Below are 27,879 nucleotides of genomic sequence, written 5' to 3' on the forward strand. Positions count from 1 at the left end.
CTGGTTTTCCCGCCTCGCCTTTCCTCTCTTCCTTCCTCGTCCTCTTAGCGCGTAGCGGAAGTGACGCCAGGCGTACCGGAAGTCCCTCCAGCCGCGGTGTTGTGCTGTGGGGAAGGGAGACGGATTTGTAAACCCCGGAGCGAGGTACTGCCTACCCGAGGCCGCTGCTGTGCGGAGACCCTGGGGGAGACCACCGTCACCATGTCTGACCAGGTACTGGCCTGGGAGCCATCCGATGGCGGTGGCCGAGGCCTTACTCTGCACGTCCGCCAGCCACTCGGCTGGGGCCCGGGATGGAGGCGCGGGGGAGGGGAGCGCGGAATGGGGGAGGGGGCGGCCGGTGGGGACTGGGCTGGCGAGGGAGGGGAGTGGAGTAGAACCGGAGACGCCCGGGCCTGCCGCGGGCTTTCGGGAGCCGCCCTGCCCCTCTCCTGGCTGGCTCATCACCCGCTGTGCCCCAGCGCCTCTGGTCGCGGCCTCAAGTCGTCTCCCTTCTTTCTCCGGGGCCGACCAGGTGCAGAGCCCAGCTTCTACTTTCCCGAGAGGGTCCGTGGGGAACCCGTGTGCCTGCCTCTTCAGAGGACCCATTGCAGAAGCAGGGCCCTAGGCCCCAGTTATGTAACGGGAGAGAATACCTGCCCCGGAGCCTCCGTGGCCCTGAAAAGCGGGTGGACTCCACTTTTGGGTTCTTAGTCTTTAGATAGTCTTGGAGTGGGGACGTGGGGGCGGGGGGGGAGGGAGACATTGTCTGGTGTTGCTGGGAGCCTGGAAAGCTCTGCCTTCCGTTCGGATTGCAGCTGGGGCCGGGCTGCCTCTGCTCTGCTCTGCTCTGAGTCCTTTTCCGTGTGGGTGTGCAGAGCTGTCGCCTCTTTCTTGTACTTTCCCATTTCTTACTCGGGATTGGTTCAGTAGCTCTCCAGTTGTAGGAGAGAACTCAGAATAATCAAGAAACAAAGTAGAACAAAACTGCTAGAGCAACAGAAAGCGTTTCATCTGGGCGTTAACATGAAGATGACTGATACCTTTGAGGAAAAGGATAGGAAAACTTCGTGTATGTAGAGCAGTAGCAGAACATTTGCAGAAAGCTTCTAGTTATAGCAGAGTGCTGCATCTGAATGTTAATGTCAAGAATTTACTTGGGATTTGCACTCAATCAGGAGTGTTCGAGTCTACGTGGTAAGCTTTTCTTCCTCCTTTTCTAGTTAACCATGTTTATGGCTAGTTTTTTACTTTATAGGTTTTTTGTCTGGACTTTGTTTTGTTTGCTCAGACGACTTTGACTTTTTAAAGTATTTTTGGACCTTTTGCTTGTTTAGTGATAGTTATCTAGAAAACTGTTTCTCATTCAACCCCATAATGTACTTGAACTTTTAAATTTAACACACTTATTCCCTTGGTTTTTAACCCAGTTCAGTTTTGTACCACTTGGTGAGAGCAAGTGAGGCTTTTGTGGATTTGTACTGTTGCGCAAAATGTACATTTATATTTTTAAGGTTAAACCATAATCTAGATTAGTTTTGGGTGGATCTTCTTACTAACAGTCTAGATTAATTCCCAAATTGGTATGGGAATGGCATTATAACTGTCTCCCTAGATAGTTGTTTACTTGGTTACCAGGGAGGAAAGAACAGGTGTAAATGCTTAATTTCATCAGCCTTTTATTTTGATGCTCAGAAGTGGCTAGGAAGCCTGTTGAAATTTACTATAGTCTGATAAAAGAGCAGTGTACAGAAGGGATTATACAGTAAATTGTAGAATTTATTGCTCCAGTTTGAATTCCAGTCATTTAAAAGAGACTTGAAGGAAGAAATAAAGGACCTAGGCCACTAACAGGTGCCTCTAGGCCAGAGGTTGTTTAGATTCTTTTCAGGGGGTCCTTGAGGCCAAAACAGTTTTCACGATAATACTAGGACATTGTCTTTTCCACTGTCATTCTTTCATGAGTGTTCAGTGGAGTTTTCTAGAGATTGACATGACCTGGTATATCACAACAGATTGAAATGTATCAGTAGAAGCAGATGTGGAAATCCAGCTGCTGTTAAGCCAGACACTGAAGAGATTTGCAAAAATGCAAAACAGTGCCACTTTTCTTACTAGTTTTGTTTTGAAAAATATGTATTTTTTAAGATTGATGCTTCATTGCTACTTTCAAGAAATTGTGATTTATATACACAGTACCATTTAATGAGGGTATCATCATATCCTTACCAGTGTTTCATATTGCTATTATTAGAATATTTTTCGGGACTTCCCTGGTGGTGCAGTGGTTGAGAATCTGCCTGACAGTGCAGGGGACATGGGTTCAATCCCTGGTCTAGGAAGACCCCACATGCCGTGGAGCAACTTAGCCTGTGCGCCACAACTACTGAGCCTGTGCTCTAGAGCCCGCGAGCCACAACTCCTGAGCCTGTGTGCCACAACTACTGAAGCCCACGTGCCTGGAGCCCATGCTCCGCCACAAGAGAAGCCACTGCAGTGAGAAGCCCGTGCACTGCAACCAAGAGTAAGCCCTGCTCGCCGCAACTAGAGAAAGCCCATGCGCAGCAACGAAGACAAAACGCAGCCAAAAAAAAAAGCTTTTCTTCGTAAATGGCAACATGAAAAATATTTTTAATAAAAGTACATTATTTGCTAATATATATTGGGTTTATTATCTTAAAATGAATTAATATGTATATAAAACCTTTCTCAGTTTCAGTGTCTAATACTGCAAACCTCAATAGATATAACCAACCTAACAAAAGCTTTATGGGGTACTAAATAATTTTTAAGAGTGTAAAAGAGTCCTGTGACCATAAAGTATGAGCACTGTTGCTCTAGGCTGATTGACCAACATCGTTGTTAATAATAATCGGGACCCAGTATAATTTTAGTGTTGGGATGCTAAGGATTTAAAGAGATAAGAAGCTGAACTCTTACCCTGATGAGGCTTATGAGTGAGAGTAAGAATCCCAAGTTACTACTGTGCCATATCAGCAGCATGAGACTGAACCACTGTCCCCAAAAGACAATATAAACCAGGTTGTTTTAGAACGATGTATTTTCTAAGGCATCTCTCAGAAGGTTATTGTCTGTGCTAAGATATTGGAATTGAGTAATAATTTCAAGTTAAAATAGGTGGACATTAAAGTCACACAAGACTTGAATTGCTGGGTTCTCCATTGACTAATGAAAAATGATTATTTTTGGAATTTGAATGAAATCATTTCTTATAATTCTAACAATGCCATCATTATCCAGTGTACCATTATTGAATAATCCTCTAATACAGGTTCTAAACCTGAGGATCATGAATCCTAAGGGCTGAAAATCCACTGAAATTGTATGGAAATTGTATGAAGTTATATTTGTGCATGTGTATTTTTTTAGGGAGAAAGGATCCATAGCTTTCATAAGGGGTATGTGATCCCTCAAAAAAGGTGAAGGACTAGCCTTTAACCAATAATAGAGACCTGATTGGGTGCTCACTTTTAGCCTAATTTCACGTTGCAGCAAAACTGAGCACTTATGTAGAACAAGAAGTTTAATATCAAACTGGTAAGGGTAATTTGTACAAATATTTTTCCTTCCTCCTTCCTTACATTCACATTTATAGTGTTTCTTTTTCATATTAGAATCATGAAAGGCAGCATGGACTTCATCTCTTCAATTCAGGTCTGTTAATTTGTAATAATTGGATGACTGATTTGCTTCAAATGCTGACTGAATCTGTTGTAGTAGTTTTACTCGGTCCATCCCCACCTCAGAGAGAGGGCTGGCAGAGAGGGAGAGAGATAGAGATATTGATTGAATGATCTCCTTTTATCTTTAGCCAAGGATTTTGAAGCATTATGTAATTCTGGTTATCTGTTGGTACCTGACAGACTACTTCAAAATGTAATGGCTTAAAGCAACAGTCTTGTTTTGCCCATAAATCTGCAATTTGGGCAAGGCTCTGTGGGTTGGGCTCATCACTGCTCCTTGATGTGTGGGGCCTCTGCTGGGATTACTCACATGACTGTGGGCTGTAACAGATGGGTTCTTCATATAGTCTCAAGGCCTCTGTGAGTGCCCTCATCATGTATTCTCTTGAGCATGGGGACCCCAGGATATTCAGACTTATGGCAGCTCAGGGCTCACAAGAGAGTGTTCTAGAGAACCTTGGGTGGAAACCCCAAGCCTCTTAGAACCTAACTTTGGAAGCCACTTCTGCATTCTGTTGGTCAGGCAAATCACTAAGTCCAGCCCAAATTAGGGGAAAGGCATTTATTTTTATTGAGATATACGTGACATATAACATATTAGTTTCAGGTGTACAACATAGTGATTCAGTATTTGTATATATTGTGAAATGATCACCACAATAGGTCTAGTTAACATCCATCACCACAATGGTTACAAATGTTCTTTTTTGTTTGATTTTGAATTTTATTTAATTTTTTATACAGCAGGTTCTTATTAGTTATCTATTTATACATATTAGTGTATATATTGTCAATCCCAATCTCCCAGTTACAAATTTTTCTTGTGATAAGAACTTTTAAGATCTACTGTCAGCAACTTTCAAATATACAATACAGTATTATTAACTATAGTCACCAAGGGAAAGGCATCTAAACTCCATTTCCTTTTTTTTTTTTTTTTTTTTTTTGCGGTACACGGGCCTCTCACTGTTGTGGCCTCTCCCCTTGCGGAGCACAGGCTCCGGACGCGCAGGCTCAGCCACCATGGCTCACGGGCCCAGCCGCTCCGCAGCATGTGGGATCTTCCCGGACCGGGGCACGAACCCGTGTCCCCTGCATCGGCAGGCAGACTCTCAACCACTGCGCCACCAGGGAAGCCCTAAACTCCATTTCTTAATAGGAAGAGTAACAAAGAATTTGCAGTTATCCTTAATCTACCACATTAATTGTATTTCTTTTGTTAGGATAGCGTTATTCCCTGCAGCATTCTTTATATCTCTCTGTTGTTGATGTTTGCTGATCTTTCTGTTAGCTTGAGATAGCAGGAGAATATGATAAACTAGGTGTATATTAAAGTTCATAATTACATATACTATTTATGTCATAGAATAAGTATTAACATACTTATAAGTATGTTAAGAATAAGTATTAACATACATAGCTGCATACTGTAGCTATGACTTGAGCATTTAGTTAGTGATACATACATTAAACATTCCATGCCCCAGGAGAGGAATGATGTATTCTGTCTTCTCTCTGACAGATCTATGAAGTGCTGCTAGTAAATGTTGATTATAATAAAACATTTCAAATAAAATGTTACCTGAATATTATTTAATAGTATTTTAAAAACTGAGTATGATTATTATGTTAGAGTACTCATGAGGGGGGCTTCCCTGGTGGCGCAGTGGTTAAGAATCCACCTGCCAATGCAGGGGACACAGGTTTGAGCCCTGGTCCGGGAAGATCCCACATGCTGTGGAGCAACTAAGCCCGTGCACCACAACTAACGAGCCTGCGCTCTAGAGCCTGCACGCCACAATAACTGAGCCCGTGTGCTACAACTACTTGTTGCGGAGCACGGGCGCCTAGAGAAGCCCGCGCACCACAACGAAGAGTAGCCCCCGCTTGCCGCAACTAGAGAAAGCCTGCGCACAGCAACGAAGACCAACGCAGCCAAAAATAAATAAATTAAATAAATTAATTTAAAAAAAAGTACTCATGAGGGTTAGTGGAGTAGTTCAGATTTCAAAACTGTAAAGCAGTTGTCAAATATGTATTGACACTCATTAGCCCCCCGTACCAGTTAGAATGTTTCTATTATAGGTTATATATTTAGTGTTGTAATCATTTATTTAAGTGCCTTTCTCCATTTTACTGTTTGCTTTCCAGGGTCAGGAATCAGGCTTTATTCACCCTTTTTTTCTGAAGTGCCTAGCAGAGTGACTGAATACTTAGTGAAAGTTTTAAAAGGAATGAGTGGTCAGATTCATTCATTTAACAAGTATTTATTGATGTTCCAGGCAGCATTCTAGGCCCTAGAATTGAAAGGTTGCCTCAAAAACGTGAAGCAGCAGGTATCTTTCTCCTCCTCTTTCAATTCCCATGATGTTTTGTTATTGAGGAAGGCTTGGTTGTCATGCAGTAGTTTTCCTTTTACGATGTGTTTGCATACCTTCTCCATCTTTAGTTCTATTAGCAATAGACCTAGGAACTTTATCTCCAAAATTGAATCATTTGCTTCTTCCAGGACATTGGGATATTATCCATTGCTATGGATAATAATAATCCTGTGCTGCTTGTGGGATCTTAGTTCAGTTCCCCGACCAGGGATTGAACCTGGGCCCAGGCAGTGAAAGCACTGAGTCCTAACCACTGGACCACCAGGGAATTCCCATTTTCTCTAAGTCATGTTTGGTATCCCATTTTGGAATGTATTAAAATTGTGTGTGTGTGTGTGTGTGTGTGTGTGTGTTTTGTAGATTATTCTCTGATATTCTACTTTTAAAAAGTCATGTGGGTAAGGCCACACAGATCCTATTATTGAGTACCTTAGTCTTATGGTTTAAAATTTGGAATTCCTGCAACACGACTTAAGTTTATTTAAAGATATGTTGTATTTGTTATACTTTTATATTTTGACCATTCTTTTTGCATTTGATTGCTTTTACTGAGCTATTGAGAATCTGAAGGAAAAGACCTGAAGGAAGAAAGGGTGGAGTTCTATTTGCTGGACCTGCTGTTCTCAGTAGCCAGGGTCAGATATTTTTAAAGGTTTTACTGAAGATAAATATATATATATGAAAAAGTGTACATAAATGTACAGTTTGCTGAATTTTCACAAACTGGTCACATCCATGCAGCCAGCACCCAGATTAAGAACGACTGTTCAGGGCTTCCCTGGTGGCGCAGTGGTTAAGAATCCACCTGCCAATGCAGGGGACACGGGTTCGAGCCCTGGTCCGGGAAGATCCCACATGCTGCAGAGCAACTAAGCCCGTGCGCCACAACTACTGAGCCTGTGCTCTAGAGCCCGTGAGCCACAACTACTGAGCATGTGTGCCACAGCTACTGAACCCACGTTCCACAACTACTGAAGCCTGTGCACCTAGAGCCTGTGCTCCGCAACAAGAGAAGCCACTGCAGTGAGAAGCCCGTGCACCACAACGAAGAGTAGCCTCCGCTCACTGCAACTAGAGAAAGCTCGCACGCAGCAATGAAGACCCAACGCAGCCAAAAATAATAATAATAATAAAAAAAATAAGTAAATTTATTTAAAAAAAAAAGAAATGACTGTCCTGACTACTAACATAGATTAGTTTTGCCTGCTTTTATACATTATAACTTTTTATAAGTGGAATCATACAGTATGTATATATTTCAGTGTATGGCTTCTTTTGCTCAGCATTGTTTGGAGATTTGTCTATATTATTGTGTATAGTTGTATGTTGTTAAATCCCATTGCTACATTGCATTCCATTGTATGACTATACCACAATTTACTTAACTATTCTGTTTTTGATGCACACTGAGCTGGTTTTCTAAGAGCTGTTTTTTAATATAAGCCAAATGCTACCTATTTAGAGCACCTCCTATGTCAATTTGGATTGCTTTTGGACTAAATAACAGAAAATCTGATATATTGTAGGTTAAACAAGTTTGCAGTTTATTTTTCTAATGAAACAAGAAATTCGGACATAAGTAGTTCAGGGATGGTAAGGCAGCTCCACCATGCCTTCATACTTCTTTCCCCTCTGTCCTTAGCAGGTGTCTTCACTCTGATGCTTGTCTCCTTGCCAGGAAGGTTACTTTGTGTCTTGTTCCAGGCAGGAGAAAGGGATGGAGCAAAGGATAAAAGTATGCCAAAAAGTATGTACCAGCAAAAATTATGTCACCTTCTATCTGCTTGGCCAGCACTGCATCATGTGGCCATAAGAGAAGATTAGAATTTTTTTTTTCTTTCTTTTTTTTTTGGCTGGCAAATTTAGGCTTCCCTTTGTAAGGAAGAGGGGGAAATGGATCCTGGATAGGTAATTAACAATGTCTGCCATACCTCTAAATCTGCCTGCTAGTACTTTTGGATACAGTGAAGCCAGTTTGTTCTAGGCTTTGCATAGGTCCGTAGTCTAGCTGCAGAGAGTAGGGTTTATATAACCAGCAGGATTTCCTTTTCTTTTTTTTTAATATAAGTATATATATATATATATTTTTTAACTTTAAAACATTTATTTTTGGCTGTGTTGGGTCTTCGTTGCTGTGCGTGGGCTTTCTCTAGTTGTGGCGAGCGGGGGCTACTCTTCGTTGTGTGCGGGCTTCTCATTGCGGTGGCTTCTCTTGTTGCAGAGCATGGGCTCTAGGCGCGCGGGCTTCAGTAGTTGTGGCACGCAGGCTCAAGAGTTGTGGCTCACAGGCTCTAGAGTGCAGGCTCAGTAGTTGCGGTGCACGGCTTAGTTGCTCTGCGGCATGTGGGATCTTCCCAGACCAGGGATTGAACCCGAGTTCCCTGCATTGGCAGGCAGATTCTTAACCACTGCACCACCAGGGAAGTCCAACCAGTGGGATTTTCAATTATAATTTTTAGTTCCTGAGAAGTTGCCTTTGTTTAGTGTTTAACTGCAATTCTAGGGTTGAATGTAAATTTACGGAAGTCCCAGTGTCTTGACAGCTTGACTTAAACCTTCAAGTTATGGAGCTAAGTCTGGTCAGTTTTATTCCAAATGTCTAGTACTGTCTCATTAAATTTGAACATAGGCAGCATGCACTGAAAAAATATGTGTGTGTGTATTTTTAGAATTGTGGTAAATCCATTGAAGTATGAGGAAGATGACTTTATTGTAATTTGGGGGTCTGTATCTTTAAATAATGGATACAGTTATTAGAATCATCCAATTTTTTTTTTTTTTTTCTTTTTGCGGTATGCGGGCTTGTCGCTGCTGTGTCCTCACCCGTTGCGGAGCACAGGCTCCAGACAGGCAGGCTCAGCGGCCATGGCTCACGGGCGTAGCCGCTCCACGGCATGTGTGATCTTCCCGGACCGGGTCACGAACCCGTGTCCCCTGCATCGGCAGGCGGACTCTCAACCACTGTGCCAGCAGGGAAGCCCTGAATGTATTTTTAATGAAATGTTTTATTATGGAAAAATTTATATATAATTGAACGCATATACCCATCTCTTGGCCTATCGTATTTCATTTGCATGACCCCACTCCACTTCATAACATCATTTTGAAACCAACCCAGACATTGTGTCTTTTCATCTGCAAATATTTCAATGTATATCTCTAAAAGAGAAGGACTTTTTCTTTTAACAAAACCAGGATACTGTTGTCCGACCTTTAAAATTGAACACGTTTGTTAATGTCATCAAATAAGAGTAAATGTATTCTTTATTTTTAGTTTTCCCCAGAATCTCCCCTCTTTCAGAAGAATGGACAATCCTTGTACAACTGGAGGAGTCAGTGACTGACTGGGGGTAGTTAAGTGTGGTGCTGTTTTCCTGTGATTGAATTGTCAACATACTGATGGCCATAGTGATTTTTAGCAAAGTTCTTGTTCTTTTGACTTTGAAATGGCACAATAAAATTCTTCTGTTGAATTCTATACATTTGTAGATGAGGATTGTTGTGTTCTCTGTCCTTTCCTGTCCAGTTCTTCTTTTCAGATCCAGCTATCTTCTATTTCTAAGCTGTTTAATTTATATCTTGGAAAGAAGAGTTGGTAGTGCCTGGTGTCTGATAAATTCCTTTTACTGTTCCAGTTACCATGATTTAATCTCTAGATGACACAGACCAGAGAATTTAGAGGTTTCCAGTTCCTGTCTTTGATCTTGTACATACGTTTACTTTTCTTTACATTACCAGTTTCTTCTGCTCTGGGGCTGTGTAACCTTTCCAGCCAAATCAACCAGCCCTCTCTGGGATTCTCTTTTCTCTGATGACCTACTGTCCCACACCCAGTGCTGAATGCTTTCACTGTTTTGTGACTAGTGTGCCATACCATTCTGTATTGGCTGCTTTTTTACAGGGGAGAGAAGGAAAGTAGGCATACAAAAGACACTAAGATCACTGGAGACAAACTTTGGCCTTTTTTGTCCAAGATCTTCTCATTTTCCAGACTAGTTTGTCAAAGGAAAAGAAAAAAAAGATAGCACATGAAAAGTTGGATGACTGCATTAGGCAAGCATGAGGCTATCAAACAAGTGGGTGTAGATGACATTGCTCTAGTGCTTGAGAGTTGGGAAGAGATCACCAAAATGGAGTGACTAGGGAAAGTGGCAGTTTATTTTCGGAAATTTCAAATCCTAGTATTCACATGTTCTTATGAAATTGAAGTGAATTATCTCTTATTCCCAACTGTGAATATAAAACGCTGAAAGGATTTTGTTTGTATTGACTATTGTGTACAGTAGAAGTATGAAGCGTTAGTAAGATTTTGTGGTATGATACAGAAAATAGTGCTGTCAGCTTAATTCAGCCAGCATTAAATAATTGCCTGGTATTTGCCTGACACTACAGAGATTATAAAGATGAAAAACTTGGACCCTTGTAAGGGAAGTCAAGACATACAAAACTGTCACAGAAAATGTTAATTTAACAAGCGTATTGAGTATCTTCAAAATATATACTAAACACTGTGCTTGACCAGAAATACAGAGACAAGTAAGGCATGCCAATAAGGAACTCAATCTGGTGGGAGACGCAGATACGCAAACATGTTATAACAAGATTAAAGTAAGCAGTATGGGAACATTTAAGAGGGTGATGAGGGAAATCATTTCGTAGGAAGTGATGCTTGAGTGGTCTTGAAAGGCGAATAGGGTAAGAAAGGGCATACCAAGCAGAGGTGATTAACATGTACAGAGATAGTGGAGATAAGGTAGAGGGTGCCATGTTTAAGGAATTGTAGATCATTGTGGCTGGAGCAAAAGATATTATTAGCAGGAGAAGTAGGAGAACAAGGCTGGATTGCTACGCAGGGACCAGCCCACGGAAGACCAGTGTATGTTGGCTAAGGAGTTTGAACTTAATCCTGAAGATTCTCGGCAGATCAGATTGCATTTTAGAGAAATGGCTCTGGTTGTAGTTGGGAAGAATTAATTGAGGGGAGCTAGACTTGGGGCATTTGTTATGCTATTGCAGTAATGCTAATGAGCAACAATGAGTGCCTGAACTAAGGCAGTGGAATGGAGAATGAGAGTCACTAAGAGATATAATTGTCAGAATGATGAATGATTAAGTGTGAGATTTAAGAGAGGAAGAGTAGCCAAAGATGACTACTAAATTTCTGTTGTGGGCAGCTGAGTGTATGGTAACCATTTATTGTAATTGGGAATCCAGGAGGAATTGTAGTTTTTTTTGATTTTGGTTTTCAGAAAGAGGAGTTAAAGCTAACAGAGGAGTTAGAGATAATGCATTCAGTTTTGGACACTTAAATTGAGGTACCTATGGGGACATCCAAAGTGGAGATAGATGTTCAAACACTTGAAAAAATGAGTGAAACTCAGAAAAGTTGTCAGGTTGGTGAGGATGGTTGTGAGTCATTAGTATTTGAGAGGTAGTTGGAGTTATGGGTCACCCAGGAAGAAGAAGAAAAAGAGGATTAAAGACATGGAACCTAGAGGAGCACCAGCATTTAAGGAAGTGGTCAAGATGAGGAGACAATGGAATGTTGGAGGCCAAAGGTAGAGAGTTTTCAAGGAAGAAGTCATAAGTATCTGTTGGTTAAAGATGAGACTTGAAATTGTCCACTGGGTTTAGCAATAAGGAGTTGAACTGGTAACCTTGGTGAGAGAAGTGTCAAGTGGAATGGTGGGGTATAAACCAGAGTTCAGTGGGTTGAGAGTAAAAGTGGAAACAGCAAATGCTGAGTATTCTCATAAGTTTGAAGAAAAAGATGAGGCTGACTCCTCGAGAAGACAGTAAAGGGGGAGTGTTTTTAAATTGAGAATAAATGCCATAAAGGATATGAATAAATTGCCAGTGGGAGCGTTAAAGGAAAATATTAATCCCAGTTGGAAGGTTGAGGGGTGCCATGGTTCCTGGAAGAGTTTTTTTTAAATACTGGACTTCAGGTGATGTGTGGGATGGATTTTTGTGAGATGATTTCAAGAGAGGTTGAGAGAGGATATGTATTACAGGTAAAGGAAACAAGAACAGCAAAGGGCTGAAGGTGGAAGAATGTTTATAGACATGTTCAGGGAATAGCAAATAGTCCAATTTAACCAAATCCGTGGTTTGTAAAGGAAGTGGAGAGAGAAAAATGAGAATTGAGCTTGGTAATGGAGGAACTGAATGAGGCGCTGAGGAGTTTGGTTCTAGGCCTTAAAGCACCTTTTTGTTAGGGGTAGTTATTACAGTCAGAGAAGCTGTGCTTTAGAAGGAGTTCTGAAGCAGTGTGGACAATGGATTGGAGAAGGGGGAAGAACTCTTTTGTTCTGAGTAGCCTCTGTAGCTACCCTGTCTAGGAAACACTGGAGCAAAATCACTTCCATTATGCTGATGCATTGCTGCTCTGGTTGCCCGGGGATGTTTTTCTCGTTGTGGTAACTCCTGTAAAGCTTCTTAACGCCCCTTCTCTTAGTTAAAGAGAACTCAGGGCTTCTTTGCTCTTTGTTGCCCTTCACTGCGTGGAGTAAGCTGTCCTTGTCCTCTCTAGATATGTAAAGGAAGAAGGAACTGTTTACTCTGAATATAAATTCCTAGAAATGTGGTTGTGAGACTATGTTTGAAGACAGTCTTCTAGTTTTCAGGTGAAATACTGTCTCACTAAAGAAGGTTAATTTGGCCTGCTGCCATAATATGCGGTAGTCAGCAAATGTTGAAAGTACTGCAGAATGGTAAACAGGCAAGGTTTCACACTAATGAAGTCAGTTCTGTTATCTAAGCATTTCCCATGACTCTAGCCTGTATCTTAAATTTAAAAGCTACTTCTAGTTTAATATATTCAATAAAATTTGAATGTTAAAGAGTTTGTTAGTTTTCACTTACTGGCATGAGATAAACAGGTAATGGCCTTGTTACTTTACTTCTGAAATACAGTATAGTTAGTTATATTCTTATCGAGCATGGATTAACAGCTCAAAATTGCTGTGAATCATAAAAAAGCATATATTTAAATAAGTGACTAATATGGTGGCCAAACTAAGGTAAAGTGCATGGGAAAGCTACTTTTTGTTGTTTTTGTTGTTTTAATTAATTAATTAATTTTTGGCTGCATTGGGTCTTCATTGCTGCGCATGGGCTTTCTCTAGTTGCGGTGAGCGGGGACTACTCTTCGTTGTGGTGCGCGGGCTTTTCATTGCGGTGGCTTCTCTTGTTGCGGAGCATGGGCTCTAGGCGCATGGGCTTCAGTAGTTGTGGCTCACGGGCTCTAGAGTGCAGGCTCAGTAGTTGTGGCGCAGGGGCTTAGTTGCTCTGTGGCATGTGGGATATTCCCAGACCAAGGATCAAACCCGTGTCCCCTGTGTTGGCAAGCAAATTCTTAACCACTGCGCCACCAGGGAAGTCCCGGCAAAGCCACTTTTATCACACCATTGACTGAAATTTACCAAGCTACGCCTTTACTAAAAATGGCTTACTTTTCTTAGATACTTCATGGCAAAGCTGTTTTAACTAGTCTATTCTAACTTCATTTTCTTTTCAGTATGCCTTCATTTGAAATTATCTTATTTCTGATATAATTTATAAGAGGATTATACTCTTCTGTCTTCCAATTTTGTCTCCTCTTTCCTTTTACTACTTACTCTGTTTGGGCTTTTTTCTTATTCCAGTTTAAGTCTCCTAATTTTTTTTTTCAGCCAAGCCTAATCTTTTAAAATCGTATATACTGCTTCAGATAGTCTAAAATAATAGCTGATATAAAACTGATTTGTTTTGACTCAAGACTACATTAGGCCAATACTTTGCTATTTGATTTTCCTTTCTAAGTAGACTTTGCTTATGTTAATATGATTAATTTATGTTTCTTAGTACAGTTTTGTAATTGGAGTAGTTAACTTCTCCCAGTAGGTTGTGAGAAAATAATCTTGGATTCAACATGTTTGGTTAAGGATTCATGGAGAAGAGCTTCCTATGACTAATAGGAGTTGACTGAAGATAATGGTTTCCAGGTTGTTCCTTTGTGTAGCAGCAATAGCACCACCTGGTAATTAGTTAGAAATGTATACTACAGCCCTACCCCAGACCTACTGAATAAAAAACAGGGTGTGAGGCCCAGCAGTCTTTTAACAAGTACTTTAGGTGATTCTGATGCTCAGTGAAGTTTTAGAACCATTACTATAGGATTATTATAGTAAAAGAGACTTCTTTCTTGATTTTTAGTGATCTTTAGAACTGGTGTTTGAGAGAGTAATTGACTTAAGACCTTTTTTGCTTAATTGGCTGGCAGAGCTCAGAAATGCTCGCTCTATTTTCAGGTGCAAATTTCGTACCTTAAGTCAAAGTAATGGGTGAATAATTAAAATAGCATATAGGAACTTTTATCTTTATATGTACTTTTCTTTCAGGAGGCAAAACCTTCAACTGAGGACTTGGGGGATAAGAAGGAAGGTGAATATATTAAACTCAAAGTCATTGGACAGGTGAGTTTCATTATTTTTCTCCTTTGACCCTGGAATGTGTGAATGACTTCTGACACACAGAGAAAATGATTTAACTAAGGCAAGTTATTTAAAAATGGCGATTCATTTACTACATATGCCTCTGTTGGAGGCAGAAGAGGGTGATACTGTTTTCTTAATTGCTCTGCTAGGCAGATTTAGATCACCTTATTTCTTCTAATAAAACTTTTTTCTTGGTTAGCGTGCTTCGATGGCAAATGTAGCGACTACTCTTGAGTGATAATGCTAGGGCCCTTAAACCAAAGGGCCTCTCAGGCCTTTTCTTGACCCCTTTCTCTTTCTTGGCACCTTATTTCTACAGACTCTGGCCTGTATCTTATTGACTCTTTTTGAGATGTTAACAGATAATTAAGGTTAGCTGAAAATTATTGGAGGAATGCATCTTCCTAGTTTTTTTTTTTTTTAAGGGACAAAAGAAAGAACTAGTAGACACTCACCATGGAAGTATGAGAGTACCATTTCCCCACATTCTCTGAAACATGGGATATTACCAGTCTTTCAGTTTTGGGCCAGTGTAATAGCTAGACATTTTATTTTGCATTTCTCTGATTATCAATGAGGTATAATTTTTTTGTCAAGTTTATGTTAATCGTGTGTTCATATCCTTTTCCTATTTTCTGTGATCATCTTATTTTGAAAATTTTTATTAAGATATAATTCAGATACCATAAATTCATCATTTAAAATGTATAATTTAGGTGCTTTAGTATATTCACAAGGCTGTACAACCATTACCATTATTTGATTCCAGAACATTTTCATCACCCAAAAAAAGACACAGTGTATTCAATAGCAGTAACTCCCCATCTTCCTTTCCCCCCAGCCTCTAGTAACCGCTAATTTACTTTACTTTCTGCGTTTATGGATTTGCCTATTTTGGACATTTCATGTAAATGGAATTACATGATTTGTGACCTTTTTGTGTCTGGCTTCTTTTATTTAGTATAATATTTTCAAGGTTCATTCAAATTGTAGCATGTTTCAGTATTCCACTCCTTTTTATGGCTGAATAACATTTCACTGTACGATATACCGAGTTTGTTATCCATTCATCAGTTAATGGACATTTGGGTTGTTTTCGTATTTTGGCTATTATGAATAATATTGCTATTAACATTCATTGTAAGTTTTGTGTGGATATGTTTTCAGTTCTCTATATATCTAGGAGTGGAGTTGTTGGGTCTAATATAGTAGTAACTTTTTAAAACTTTTTGAGGAGCCTCCAAACTGTTTTCAGTGGTGGCCGCACCATTTTACATTCCCACCGACAATGTATGAAGGTTTGTTATTTTACATTCTAGTTAATACTTGCTGTTGTCTTTTTTTTATAGTCATCCTAGTGAGTGTGAAGTGGTATCTTGTGTTTTTGATTTGCATTTCCCTGATGGTTAATGATGAGTATCTTTTCCTGTTCTTATTGCCCATTTGTACATCTTCTTTGGAGAAATGTCTATTCCGATCTTTTGTCCATTTTTAGATTGGATTACTTGTCTTTATTTTTGAGTTATAATAACTCGTCATATATATTTAAGATATTAGATCCTTATCAGATAGATGGTTTGCACATGTTTTCTCCCATCTTTGGGTTGTCTTTTTCACTTTCTGGGTTATGTCCTTTGCAGAAACAGTTTTTAATTTCGATGAATTGAATTTATTTTTTCTTTTGTAGCTATGATTTTAGTGTCATATCTAAGGAACTATTACCCGATCCAGGGTTGCAAAAATTTATACCTATAGAGTCTTCTAAGGTTTTTATGGTTTTAGCTCTTACATTAAGTTGTTTTTGTTTTTTTTTTGTTTTTTTGTTTTTTTGCGGTACGCGGCCCTCTCACTGCTTCGGCCTCTCTCGCTGCGGAGCACAGGCTCCGCACGCGCAGGCCCAGCGGCCATGGCCCACGGGCCCAGCCGCTCCACAGCACGTGGGACCCTCCCGGACCGGGGCACGAACCCGCGCCCCCTGCATCGGCAGGCGGACTCTCAACCACTGCGCCACCAGGGAAGCCCTACATTAAGTTTTCGATCATTTTGAGTACTTTATGAATGATTTTTGTATGAGTTTGAAGGAGAGTCTAACTTCTTTCTTTTGCATGTGGCTATATATTTGTCCCAGACCATTGATTGAAAAGTCTGTCCTTTTCGCATTGAATTGCTTGACATCTTTGTCAAAATCAATTGACCATAGATATATATGGGTTTACTTCTGGGCTGTCAATTTTATTCCACTGATTTACAGGCATACCTCAGAGACATGCGGGTTTGGTTCCAAACCACTGCAATAAAGCGAATCACATGGATTTTTTGTTTCCCAGTGCATATGAAAGTTATGTTTACACTATAATGTAGTTTTAGTGTGCAATAGCATTTTGTCTAAAAAAACCAATGTACATACCTTAGTTAAAAAATGCTTTAGGGCTTCCCTGGTGGCGCAGTGGTTGGGAGTCCGCCTGCCGATGCAGGGAACGCGGGTTCGTGCCCCGCTCCGGGAAGATCCCACATGCTGCGGGGCGGCTGGGCCCGTGAGCCATGGCCGCTGAGCCTGCACGTCCGGAGCCTGTGCTCCGCGGCGGGAGAGGCCACAACAGTGAGAGGCCTGCGTACCGCAAAAAAAAAAAAAAAAAAAAAGCTTTATTGCTGAAAAATGCTAACCATCATCTGAGCCTTCAGTGAGCCTTTTTTTTGCAGGGGTAGGGTTTGAAATATTTAGAGAATTACCAAAATGTGACACAGAGACCTGAAATGAGCAAATGCTATTGGAAAAATGGTGCCAGTAGACCTGCTCAGCTCAGGTTTGTCACAGAGCTTCAGTTTGTAAAAAAAACACAGTATCTGCAAAATGCAATAAAGCAGAGTGCAATAAAATGAGGTACGCCTGTGTATGTTTGTCCTATGCCATGGATTACCTTTTTAACAATTACTGATTTGTAGGAATGCTTTATATTTTCTTGATTTTTCTTGTCTGTTATATATGTTGTGAATATTTTCTTCAGGGTCTCTTAACTTTTGTGGTGCTTCTTACTGTCTAGATGGTTTATGTTTTTATTAAGTCACATTTATCAATCTCCTTTTTTTTTTTTTTTTTTTTTTAAGTGGTTTCTGAGTTAAAATCTTGCTTTAAAATAAGGATTTCCCAGTGTCAAGATTAGGGAAAAAGTCTCCCTAAGAAGAACAGAAAATATTAAAAAATTTTTTTTAATGTTAGCTCTTTAATTCATCTGGAACTGATTTTAGCTTATGGTGTGAGGTATTGCTCTAGAAATTTTGTCTGTTTGTGAAATTATACATAGGACAAGAATTTGTATTTATTTATTTATAAATTAAAAAAAAAAAATTGGCCACACCTCACAGCATACGGGATCTTAGTTCCCTGACCAGGGGTTGAACCCAGCCCCTGCAGTGAAAGCGCTGAGTCGTAACCACTGGACTGCTAGGGAATTCCGTTTTTTTTTAAAAATAATTATAGTTACAGGGCTTCCCTGGTGGTGCAGTGGATAAGAATTCGCCTGCCAATCCAGGGGACACGGGTTCAAGCCCTGGTCCAGGAAGATCCCACATGCTGCAGAGCAACTAAGCCCGGGCGCCACAACTACTGAGCCTGTGCTCTAGAGCCCACGAGCCACAACTACTGAGCCCACGTGTCACAACTACTGAAGCCCATGTGCCTAGAGCCGGTGCTCCACAGCAAAGAGAAGCCACCGCGATGAGAAGCCCGCGCACCGCAACAAAGAGTAGCTCCCGCTCGCCGCAACTAGAGGAAGCCTGCACGCAGTAACAAAGACCCAATACAGTCAAAAATAAACACACAAATAAATAATTAAAAAATTATAGTTACAAACAAAACATGCAACTTCCACTAACATGTATTTTTGAATGTGATATGTAATCATTAGGATTGGCTTTGAAATTTTTACAGTATGCAAGTGCCAGTATTTTTTTCTGATGGTTGCCTGGTAGTTTACTTGACAGTCTGGGTAGAAAAAATTATCTGTGATCCCATATATCAATTTGACTGACTCATTTTACTCATGCAAGAGAAGCCAGACTCTGTGTGGTGACTTTTTATGGCAGGAGTAAGTGTCTGTTATTTTGTGGTCAACGTCCCTTTTGTAGGTTTTACCGTCTTCAGTCACACTTCAGTTGTGGGGGTACTTTTTGTTTTGAGTTGCCTTTGGGAGTTTGTGACAGTTCACATTTTCATTTTGAAAACAGAATAGGCATGCAGTTCTGAAGGAATGCATTCTTTCACATACATACTTTTACTTATGCTGCTAATTATAACACCCCAAACAGATTATCTTTATGTTCGTTTTATTAAATTTATTTTGAAATGGGTATATAGCAACTTTGAGGATTATTAGAGTATTTTAATAAACCTGTTAGGAATGCTAAAAAGAATATTTTGGTGGGAAAATATAGAAGACAAGGTATACATTTCTATTTGTAGTATATGTGTAATTAAGTAATTTTGTTTCAAGCAAAGCAAATAGCTTACACAGAGAGTGACTTTTTTCCCTCATATCTCCATAGGATAGCAGTGAGATTCACTTCAAAGTGAAAATGACAACACATCTCAAGAAACTCAAAGAATCATACTGTCAAAGACAGGTTTGTATGTTATAATATTAAATTCAGTGCTTTATATATCATTAATTTTTCTTGTCAAAAGAAAAGTAATCCTTTGGGACTTCTCTGGCGGTCTAATGGTTAGGACTTTGCGAGAAGAAAGAGATCATCTAGGTGTTAAGATAAGTAAAACAATAAACATTTGTTTCTTTTTTTTTTTTTTTTTTGGCCACTCTGCATGGACTGTGGGATCCTAGTTCTCCAACCAGGGATCGAACCCGCGCCTTTGGCAGTGAAAGCGCAGAGTCCTAACCACTGGACTGCCAGGGAATTCCCTGTTTCTGTTTTTGATATTAATTGTTATGCTCAGTAAAGTCTTTTAATTGAGGCTCAACTAGCTCACGTTTGTTATATGATGGGAGCTAAAATTGGAAACGAACATGTATTAAGTGCAATATGCTAGTAGGTACTTGGATACATTGTCAATTACTGTTGACAACAACTCTGAAGAAAATTATATGGTCTTTTTACCTCATCTGTAAATGAGGGAGTTGATTATTGAGAAAAAACAGTGCAAAAGTGAAAACTAAACTGATCCAGAATTGAAGGTACTAGGTTTGGGGAGATAATATAACATCAAGTTAGTATAATTTCTAGCTTTCTTTTTTATGCTTCAGAGTCTACAGTCTTTAGAAGTTTCTATACTCAGTTCACAGAGGCTTGATAATTTTTTCTTATATTTGCTGATATACAAGGAATGGGACACTCAGTATATCTGAAGTATGGAATACTTACCCAATAGAGAGAGACTGAATCATCTTTCCATTTTGATTTTATAGACTGGTTTCTATAGAAACTTTTTTGACTCCAACATAAGATATTTCTTTTTTGAAAGATCCTGCAATTAAAATCAAAGAATATTCCATCCTTGTCAGTCATGTTTATTTTTTTATTATTATTACTTTTTTGCGGTAAGCGGGCCTCTCACTGTTGTGGCCTCTCCCGTTGCGGAGCACAGGCTCCGGACGCGCAGGCTCAGCGGCCATGGCTCACGGGCCTAGCTGCTCCGCGGCATGTGGGATCTTCCCGGACCGGGGCACGAACCCGTGTCCCCTGCATCGGCAGGCGGACTCTCAACCACTGCGCCACCAGGGAAGCCCAGTCATGTTTATTTTTAATATAACCCTGGAAATAATTTTTATTTATGTATGTATGTATGTATGTATGTATGTATGTATGGCTGCTTTGGGTCTTCGATGCTGCATGTGGGCTTTCTCTAGTTGTGGCGAGCAGGGGCTACTCTTCATTGCGGTGCGCAGGCTTCTCTTTGCGGTGGCTCCTCTTGTTGTGGAGCACAGGCTCTAGGCTTGCAGGCTTCAGTAGTTGTGGCTTGTGGGCTCCGGAGTGCAGGCTCAGTAGTTGTGGTGCACGGGCTTAGTTGTTCCACATCATGTGGGATCCTCCCGGACCAAGGATTGAACCCGTGTCCCCTGCATTGGCAGGTGGATTCTTAACCACTGCACCACCAGGGAAGTTCCAACCCTGGAAATAATTTAAAACCAGGGTATTTCCTGGCGGTCCAGTGGTTACGACTTGGCTCTTTCACTGCTCCCAGGTTCAATCCCTGGTCGGGGAACTAAGATCCCGGAAGCGTGGCCAAAGAAAACACAAAAAATAGTTTAAAACCAAATACAGGGTAAGTTTGCAAGGTCTCATATATTTAAGTATAGTACATATTGGAAGATAGTTTGAATTTTTTTGGATGTTTTTGGGATAGTATTGTATTTAAACAGTGAAAATCTTAACACATTAGTTATTGAGCAGAACTTTCTAATACTTTTGGACTAAATGATTATTGACTTGTACTTATTAGTGAAGTTATTTCTCTTTAAATGAGCCACCTATTCTCTTTTAGCTATTTTTGTGGAATAAGTGATTAGAAAAATATATTTTAATACCTTTTGTGATATTTATAGTGCTGTAAATGGCATCACAGGTTTACTGTAGTTTATCTGGCTTGCTACTGTGCTTTACCGAATTTCTATGATTTAATCTGTTTAAAAACCAATTTTGCTTGTACAGTTGGAAGCTAGTGAGGCTGCTCATCCAATATCTGACTTTATCTTTATGTTAGCCTACAGATTTGAGAGGAAACTATATAGAATAGTGGTTAAGAATGCACAGGCTTAGGAGCAGATTTAGCCTTCAGTTCTTGGCGAGCTTGTGTGCCTTCTCCATACCTTAGATTCCCTAGCTGTAAAATGAAGATAACGTGATAATACCTACCTTCCAGGGCTGTTGTGATGAAAATTTATGATTATGTTTATAAAATACTTGGTACAGGGAGTGCCTAGCAAATAGTTGGTACTCAGTAAATGATAATTATGATAGAATTAGCTCTCTAGTTTTATTATGTTCTACATATTCTGGTGAAGCTTTCATACTTGCTTTTTGTGCATCAAAGTACCTGTTATCTCTTCTAAGATTTGTATATTTGTATGTTTTCTACCTTTTTAGGGAGTTCCCATGAATTCACTCAGGTTTCTCTTTGAAGGTCAGAGAATTGCTGATAATCACACTCCAAAAGAAGTGAGTATAATTTCTTCTCTGATTCAAGGCATATTTTTAATTCTGCATTGAATGATTTGGTTCACTGGTACCATTAATCTGTCCTTTTCTTTTTTTTTTTTTTTTTTTGCGTTATGTGGGCCTCTCACTGTTGTGGCCTCTCCCGTTGCGGAGCACAGGCTCCGGACGCACAGGCCCAGCGGCCATGGCTCACGGGCCCAGCCGCTCCGCAGCATGTGGGATCTTCCCAGACCGGGGCACGAACCCGTGTCCCCTGCATCGGCAGGCGGACTCTCAACCACTGCGCCACCAGGGAAGCCCATCTGTCCTTTTCTTGAATATTCTCTGATTTAACTGGTATATCATTTGTCAAAGAGAAAAATAATCTTTTGGGTTGAACTTCCCTTGTATTGCCTTCAAAAAGTGCCTGTAAAAAGAGAAGTGGAAAGTAGAAAATGAGTACTGAAATTGTCATAAGGCACATACTACGTCTTTTTGAGGATGGACAGATGGTCCTCAAATTTGGCAGATTTCTGGTACATTTTCATGATGATGGTGACCTTCACGGTTCAATTTTGACTTTTGACCCATTTTGAGAACTTAATATAGAAGCTTAGTGTATATTAATATATTTGGCTCTGTCATCTTGGTTTACATTTTTTAATGCTTCTGTGCCTTTATTTGTTTTGTTGTATGTATGGACTGTTTTCTCTGTTTATATATTCCACCCTCTCTATTCCCATCCCCACCGCCACCCCCCAGGCATCTGAAAGTAATAACGTGTGAGAGAGAGAATGTGTGTATTTATATTTATACAGATTCCCCCCTCCAAATACAAAATAACACTTTTGATATTTCTGATAGTGGGAACAGTGTATGGTTATTATTAGTTTTTTGGTTTAAAAACATTTCAAACTTACAGAATTATGAGACTAGTATAATATTCTCCTTTATAACATTTTTCCTAGATGCACCAGTTATTAACATTGTGCTATGTTTGCTTTTTGTTCTCTCTGTATATACAGATTATCATTATTGGTGGGCCATTTGATATTGGCCCTTTACCCCTAAATATTTCAGTGTTATTGTTCTCCTAAGAGCCACAGTTAAATTATCTAATTTAAGTGATTTAACCTTGATACAATACTGTAATTGAATATATAATCAAAATAGTCTGATTTTGCCATCTGTCTCAGTAAGGTCCTTTATAGCTCCCTCCCTTTTTTTTTTTTTTTTTAACTTGACCTGGGATCTCATCCAGGATATGCATTCTAACTAGTTATCATGCCTCTTAGCTTTAATGTGGAACAGTTACTCAGTCTTCGTTTTTCATCACACTGACATTTTTAAAAAGAATTCAGGCCAGCTGTATTATAGAATGTCCTTCAATTTGGGTTTGTCTGTTGTTTCCTCATGATTAGATTCAGTTTTGCATTTTTGGTAGGAGTAGCACAGAGTGAAGCTGTGAAATTCCGAGTGCATCATATCAGGAGTTATATGATGTCCATTTGTCCTGCTATGGGTAATATTAACTTTGGTCATGTAGTTAAGATGGTAACTGCCAGATTTTTAATCCATTGTAAAGTTATCATTTTCTTTTGTAATTAATAAGTAATTTGTGGGGAGATACTTTGAAACTGTGTGAATAATGACGTTCTTTAGATATTGGCCAGTGGGGACCCCTTCAATTTGGCGTCTTTCCTTTTTGACACCTCTCCATCTCTTTAGAAAGTTTTTATTTTGAAATAATTTTCAATTTACAGAAAAGTTGCAATAGTCCCAAAAACTGTACTCTCTTCCACTTAGATTCACCAGTTTTTAACATTTTGCTACATATGCTTTATTATTCCCCTCCCCCCATATATAATATATGCGTGTGTATATATATGTATATATCATCCAAACCACTTGGGAGTAGGTTGCATACACCATGCCATTTACTAAATATTTTAGTGTGTATTTCTTAAGAATAAGTATATTCTTTTACATAACCACAGTACTGTTAATAAAATTCAGGACACTTAACACTGTTAGAAAACTTTAGTCTTCAACCTAATTTTGTCATCTGTCCCAATTGTGCCTTTTATAATAAATTTTCTCCCTCGTCACAGGATCCAGTTCAGTATCTGCATGTTTTATTTAGGGGTCTCTTTAATTATCTTTAATTTGGAACAGTTCTTCAGCCTATCTTTGTCTTCATGACATTTACATTTTTGAAGAATACAAACCAGGTATTTTCTAAAAAGTCTCTCAATTTGGGCTGTTCTGTTTCCTCATGACCAGATTCGGATTATGTATTTTTGGCTGGAATACTACATAAATGGTGATGTGTCTTTCTCAGGGCGTAATATCTGGAGTATCTGAAGTCCCTTATCATTGAGTTTAACAGTTGTCTTTTTCCTTTACTGTGTAGTTACTATTTTTCCTGTTTTAATTGAGTAATTTGTGGGCACATACTATGAAACTATGTGACTATCCTTTTTCTCATCAAACTTTTCCCTGTAGGTTTAGTATCTACCCACTTTCTTAAGTACTTCCTTACTGTCTGGCACAAGATACTCCAAACTCATGTTGTATTTTCCCTGTCCTAGCTTGGCATAATCTCTGCAACACAGAAGATATTTAATACATTTTAGTGACACCTCCCTCACTATCATTAAGAGATTTATTTTCTTAGAAGAATAATAATGGGGCAGTGGGAGAGAGTAGGTATTTAGGGAGTGACCTCTTTGTACTGTTGTTTACTCATCTCTGCTAATGTACTACTTTTTTGAAAAATTAATTTATTTATTTTTGGCTGTGTTGGGTCTTCGTTGCTGCACGCGGTCTTTAGTTGCGGCGAGCGGGGGCTACTCTTCGTTGCGGTGCATGGCTTTCTCATTGCGGTGGCTCATCTTTGTTGTGGAGCATGGACTCTAGGCATGCAGGCTTCAGTAGTTGTGGCATGCAGGCTCAGTAGTTGTGGCTTGCGGGCTCTAGAGCACAGGTGCAGTAGTTGTGGCACACGGGCTTAGTTGCTCTGCAGCATGTGGGATCTTCCCGGACCAGGGATTGAACCCATGTCCCCTGCATTGGCAGGCAGATTCTTAACCCCTGTGCCACCAGGGAAGTCCCTCTGCTAATGTACTCCTTAAAGCTGATGGCTTCATATTCTCCATAGTTTGAGGACATGTGGTGCCTTCCTGATTTAAAGGTTCCTTGTAATGTTTGGAATTTTAGTCCTTGCAGTATTTACCAGGCTATATGTGCAATTAAAATTAAAAGTTAATAGCCTCTTTAATTAATAATTATTTTAATATTCATATGTCTATCACAATCAAGATATCCATAATACTAGAGCCCGTTAATCACTTTTAAAAAATTCTAAATCCACTTAAGTCTGTGTTTTATTTTTAGATTTCTTAGCATATTTTCATTTTCATATTTTGTAATTCACAAAATTGTCACCTATAAAATACTGATCTTGGACTTAACTTTGAAATGTTATTTTTCATTTCTTTTGTGATCCACTATAGTTCATTGGAAACAGTGATAGTTTTTGTTTTCAGTCTGTCTATTACAGTGCTCCTTAACCCTGTCTGCACATCAGAATCAACAGATTTACAGTCCTTTACAAGCCTCACTGAGTGTAACACCTGAGTTTCTATGCCACACCAAGCCCCCTTATGTACTTCTTTATTTTTTAAATAAAGAATACTTGTGTTAAAAATAAATACAAGTATTAGGAAACCAAACTACCAAAGTATATAAAATGGAAAATACACTTTAGATATCTCTGCATTCCCATTTCTCAGAGGCAACCATTATTAATAATGTCTTTTAGAAAAAAATTCCAGAATATTTCAATGCATATAAAGCACAGCAAAAAAAAAAAAAAAAAAAAAAAAACTTAATTGCCTATACTTTGCTTAATGTTCTGTATAAGGCATTTTAAAGGGTCTATTTTCTTCTTCTTTTCCTTTCCTTTTCTGTAAGAGTTGAGAAGGGTTGGTCTGAAAAATCTAGTTTATACAATTGGAGGTGTCAAATAAGAGTAGAAGTATAGTAAGTTTTCTTAACATTGAGTGGTTACTATCAAAGAAAATAATAGTTATATGCCAGAAGGAATTGTAGATGACAAAGCAAACCACTTAGAAATTAATCCTTAGGCAGTATTTTTCTAACTAAAACCACATATATTTCAAAGTGAGATCAGGTTTTTTTGAAAGAGATTCTATCAGGTAATTACATCTAGAAGTAAAATGCGTTTTAGAAAATATGCCATCAAACTATTATTTAAACTATTATATAACATGTTTCATTAGATTTAAAACTCCCTTAAGGTACTTTTCAGAAACATTTAAATTTTATATGGTGAATAAACTGGGACGTGAAGTTGGCTCAGCAAAATAACATGAATGACTTCATAGACATAGTATCAGAGGAAAAGTTACACCTCTCTGTTCTTTAAAACTTGGTTGTTTTGGGCTTCCCTGGTGGCGCAGTGGTTGAGAGTCCACCTGCCGATGCAGGGGACACGGGTTCGTGCCCCAGTCCGGGAAGATCCCACATGCCGCTGAGCGGCTGGGCCTGTGAGCCATGGCCGCTAGGCCTGCGCGTCCAGAGCCTGTGCTCTGCAACGGGAGAGGCCACAACAGTGAGAGGCCCGCATACCGCAAAAAAAAAAAAAAAAAAACTTGGTTGTTTGTTTGTTTTGTTTTGGCTGCGCCATGCAGCATATGGGATCTTAGTTCCCTGACCAGGGATTGAACCCATGCCCCTTCATTGGAAGCACAGAGTCTTAACCACTGGACCACCAGGGAAGTCCCCCTCTCTGTTCTTTAGATGAAAGGAAACAGTATTCTTTTTTTTTTTTTAATAAATTCATTTATTTATTTATGGCTGCGTTCGGTCTTCGTTGCCGTGTGCGGGCTTTCTCTAATTGCGGCGAGTGGGTTCATTGCGGTGCACGGGCTTCTCATTGCAGTGGCTTCTCTTGTTGCGGAGCATGGGCTCTAGGCGTGTGGGCTTCAGTAGTTGTGGCGCGTGGGCTCAGTAGTTGTGGTGCGTGGTCTCAGTAGTTGTGGCTCACGGCCTCTAGAGCACAGGCTCAGTAGTCATGGCGCATGGGCTTAGTTGCTCTGTGGCATGTGGGATTTTCCCAGACCAGGGCTCAAACCCGTGTCCCCTGCATTGGCAGGCAGATTCTTAACCACTGTACCACCAGGGAAGCCCGGAAACAGTATTCTTAGAACAGGATAACTATGGATTACTTTTGTATCTTTTTGCACTTTAAAACAGTGGCCACATAATTGCAGCCAATTAACAAAAATAGTACTTTTATATTGTACTACTAACACTTTTCTTTTCTCTTACAGTTGGGAATGGAGGAAGAAGATGTGATTGAAGTTTATCAGGAACAAACAGGGGGTCGTTCAACAATTTAGATATTTTTATTTTTTTCTTTTCCCTTAATCCTTTTTTATTTTTAAAAATAGTTCTTTTGTAATGTGGTGTTCAAAACAGAATTGAAAACTGGCACCCCATCTCTTTAGAACATCTGGTAATTTGAATTCTAGTGCCCATTATTCATTATTGTTTGTTTTCATTGTGCTGATTTTTGGTGATCAAACCTCAGCCCCATTCATATCGCCCTCTCCTTTTTAAAAATTACATGTGTGCACAGAGAGGCCGCCTTTTCCAAGACTGTGCATTTACAGGCTTGTGATAAATAAGATTGACTAATGCGAGTGTTCATAATGACTTTCCAATTGGCCCTGAAGTTCTAGCATGTGGTCGCTTCACTCCTGGACTATGACTTTCAGTGGGAGATGGAAGTTTTTCAGAGAACTGAACTGTGGAAAAATGACCTTTCCTTAACTTGAAGCTACTTTTAAAATCTGAGGGTCTGGACCAAAAGAAGAGGAATATCAGGTTGGAGTCAAGGTGACAGAGGTGGTGAAAATAATGACTAACTCCAAAGATGGCTTCACTGAAGAGAAAGCATTTTAAGATGAAAGAAAAATCTTGTCAGAAGATCCCAGAAAAGTTCTAATTTTCATTAGCAGTTAAAATTATTCATGCAGAAGTGTATACAGCAGAACGCTGCTCTTTTTGACTTTATTTGTATTTTTTGGCCTGGGATATGGGTTTTAAATGGACGTTGTCTGTACCAGCTTCATTAAAATAAACAAAATATTTGTAAAAACCGTA

At 39.6% G+C, this 27,879-nt stretch overlaps 1 protein-coding gene across 1 annotated transcript; it reads left to right on the top strand.

Annotated features, from left to right (window-relative positions):
* Window positions 1–126: 126 nt before the first annotated feature.
* SUMO1 (small ubiquitin like modifier 1) lies at window positions 127–27,879 on the top strand. The gene is made up of 5 exons (XM_079710582.1): window positions 127–213; window positions 14,446–14,520; window positions 19,084–19,161; window positions 21,637–21,708; window positions 27,045–27,879. Exons 1-5 carry the CDS (start codon window positions 202–204, stop codon window positions 27,111–27,113), a joined length of 306 nt encoding a protein of 101 aa, XP_079566708.1. The 5' UTR covers window positions 127–201; the 3' UTR covers window positions 27,114–27,879.

The sequence above is a fragment of the Hyperoodon ampullatus genome, assembly GCF_949752795.1.
Source record: "Hyperoodon ampullatus genome assembly, chromosome: 8".
NCBI lineage: Eukaryota > Metazoa > Chordata > Mammalia > Artiodactyla > Ziphiidae > Hyperoodon > Hyperoodon ampullatus.

Coding starts and splice junctions, on each gene's coding strand:
- SUMO1 (XM_079710582.1), top strand. Junction 14,521..19,083: donor AACTCAAAGTCATTGGACAG/GTGAGTTTCATT, acceptor ATATCTCCATAG/GATAGCAGTGAGATTCACTT. Junction 21,709..27,044: donor ATAATCACACTCCAAAAGAA/GTGAGTATAATT, acceptor TTTCTCTTACAG/TTGGGAATGGAGGAAGAAGA.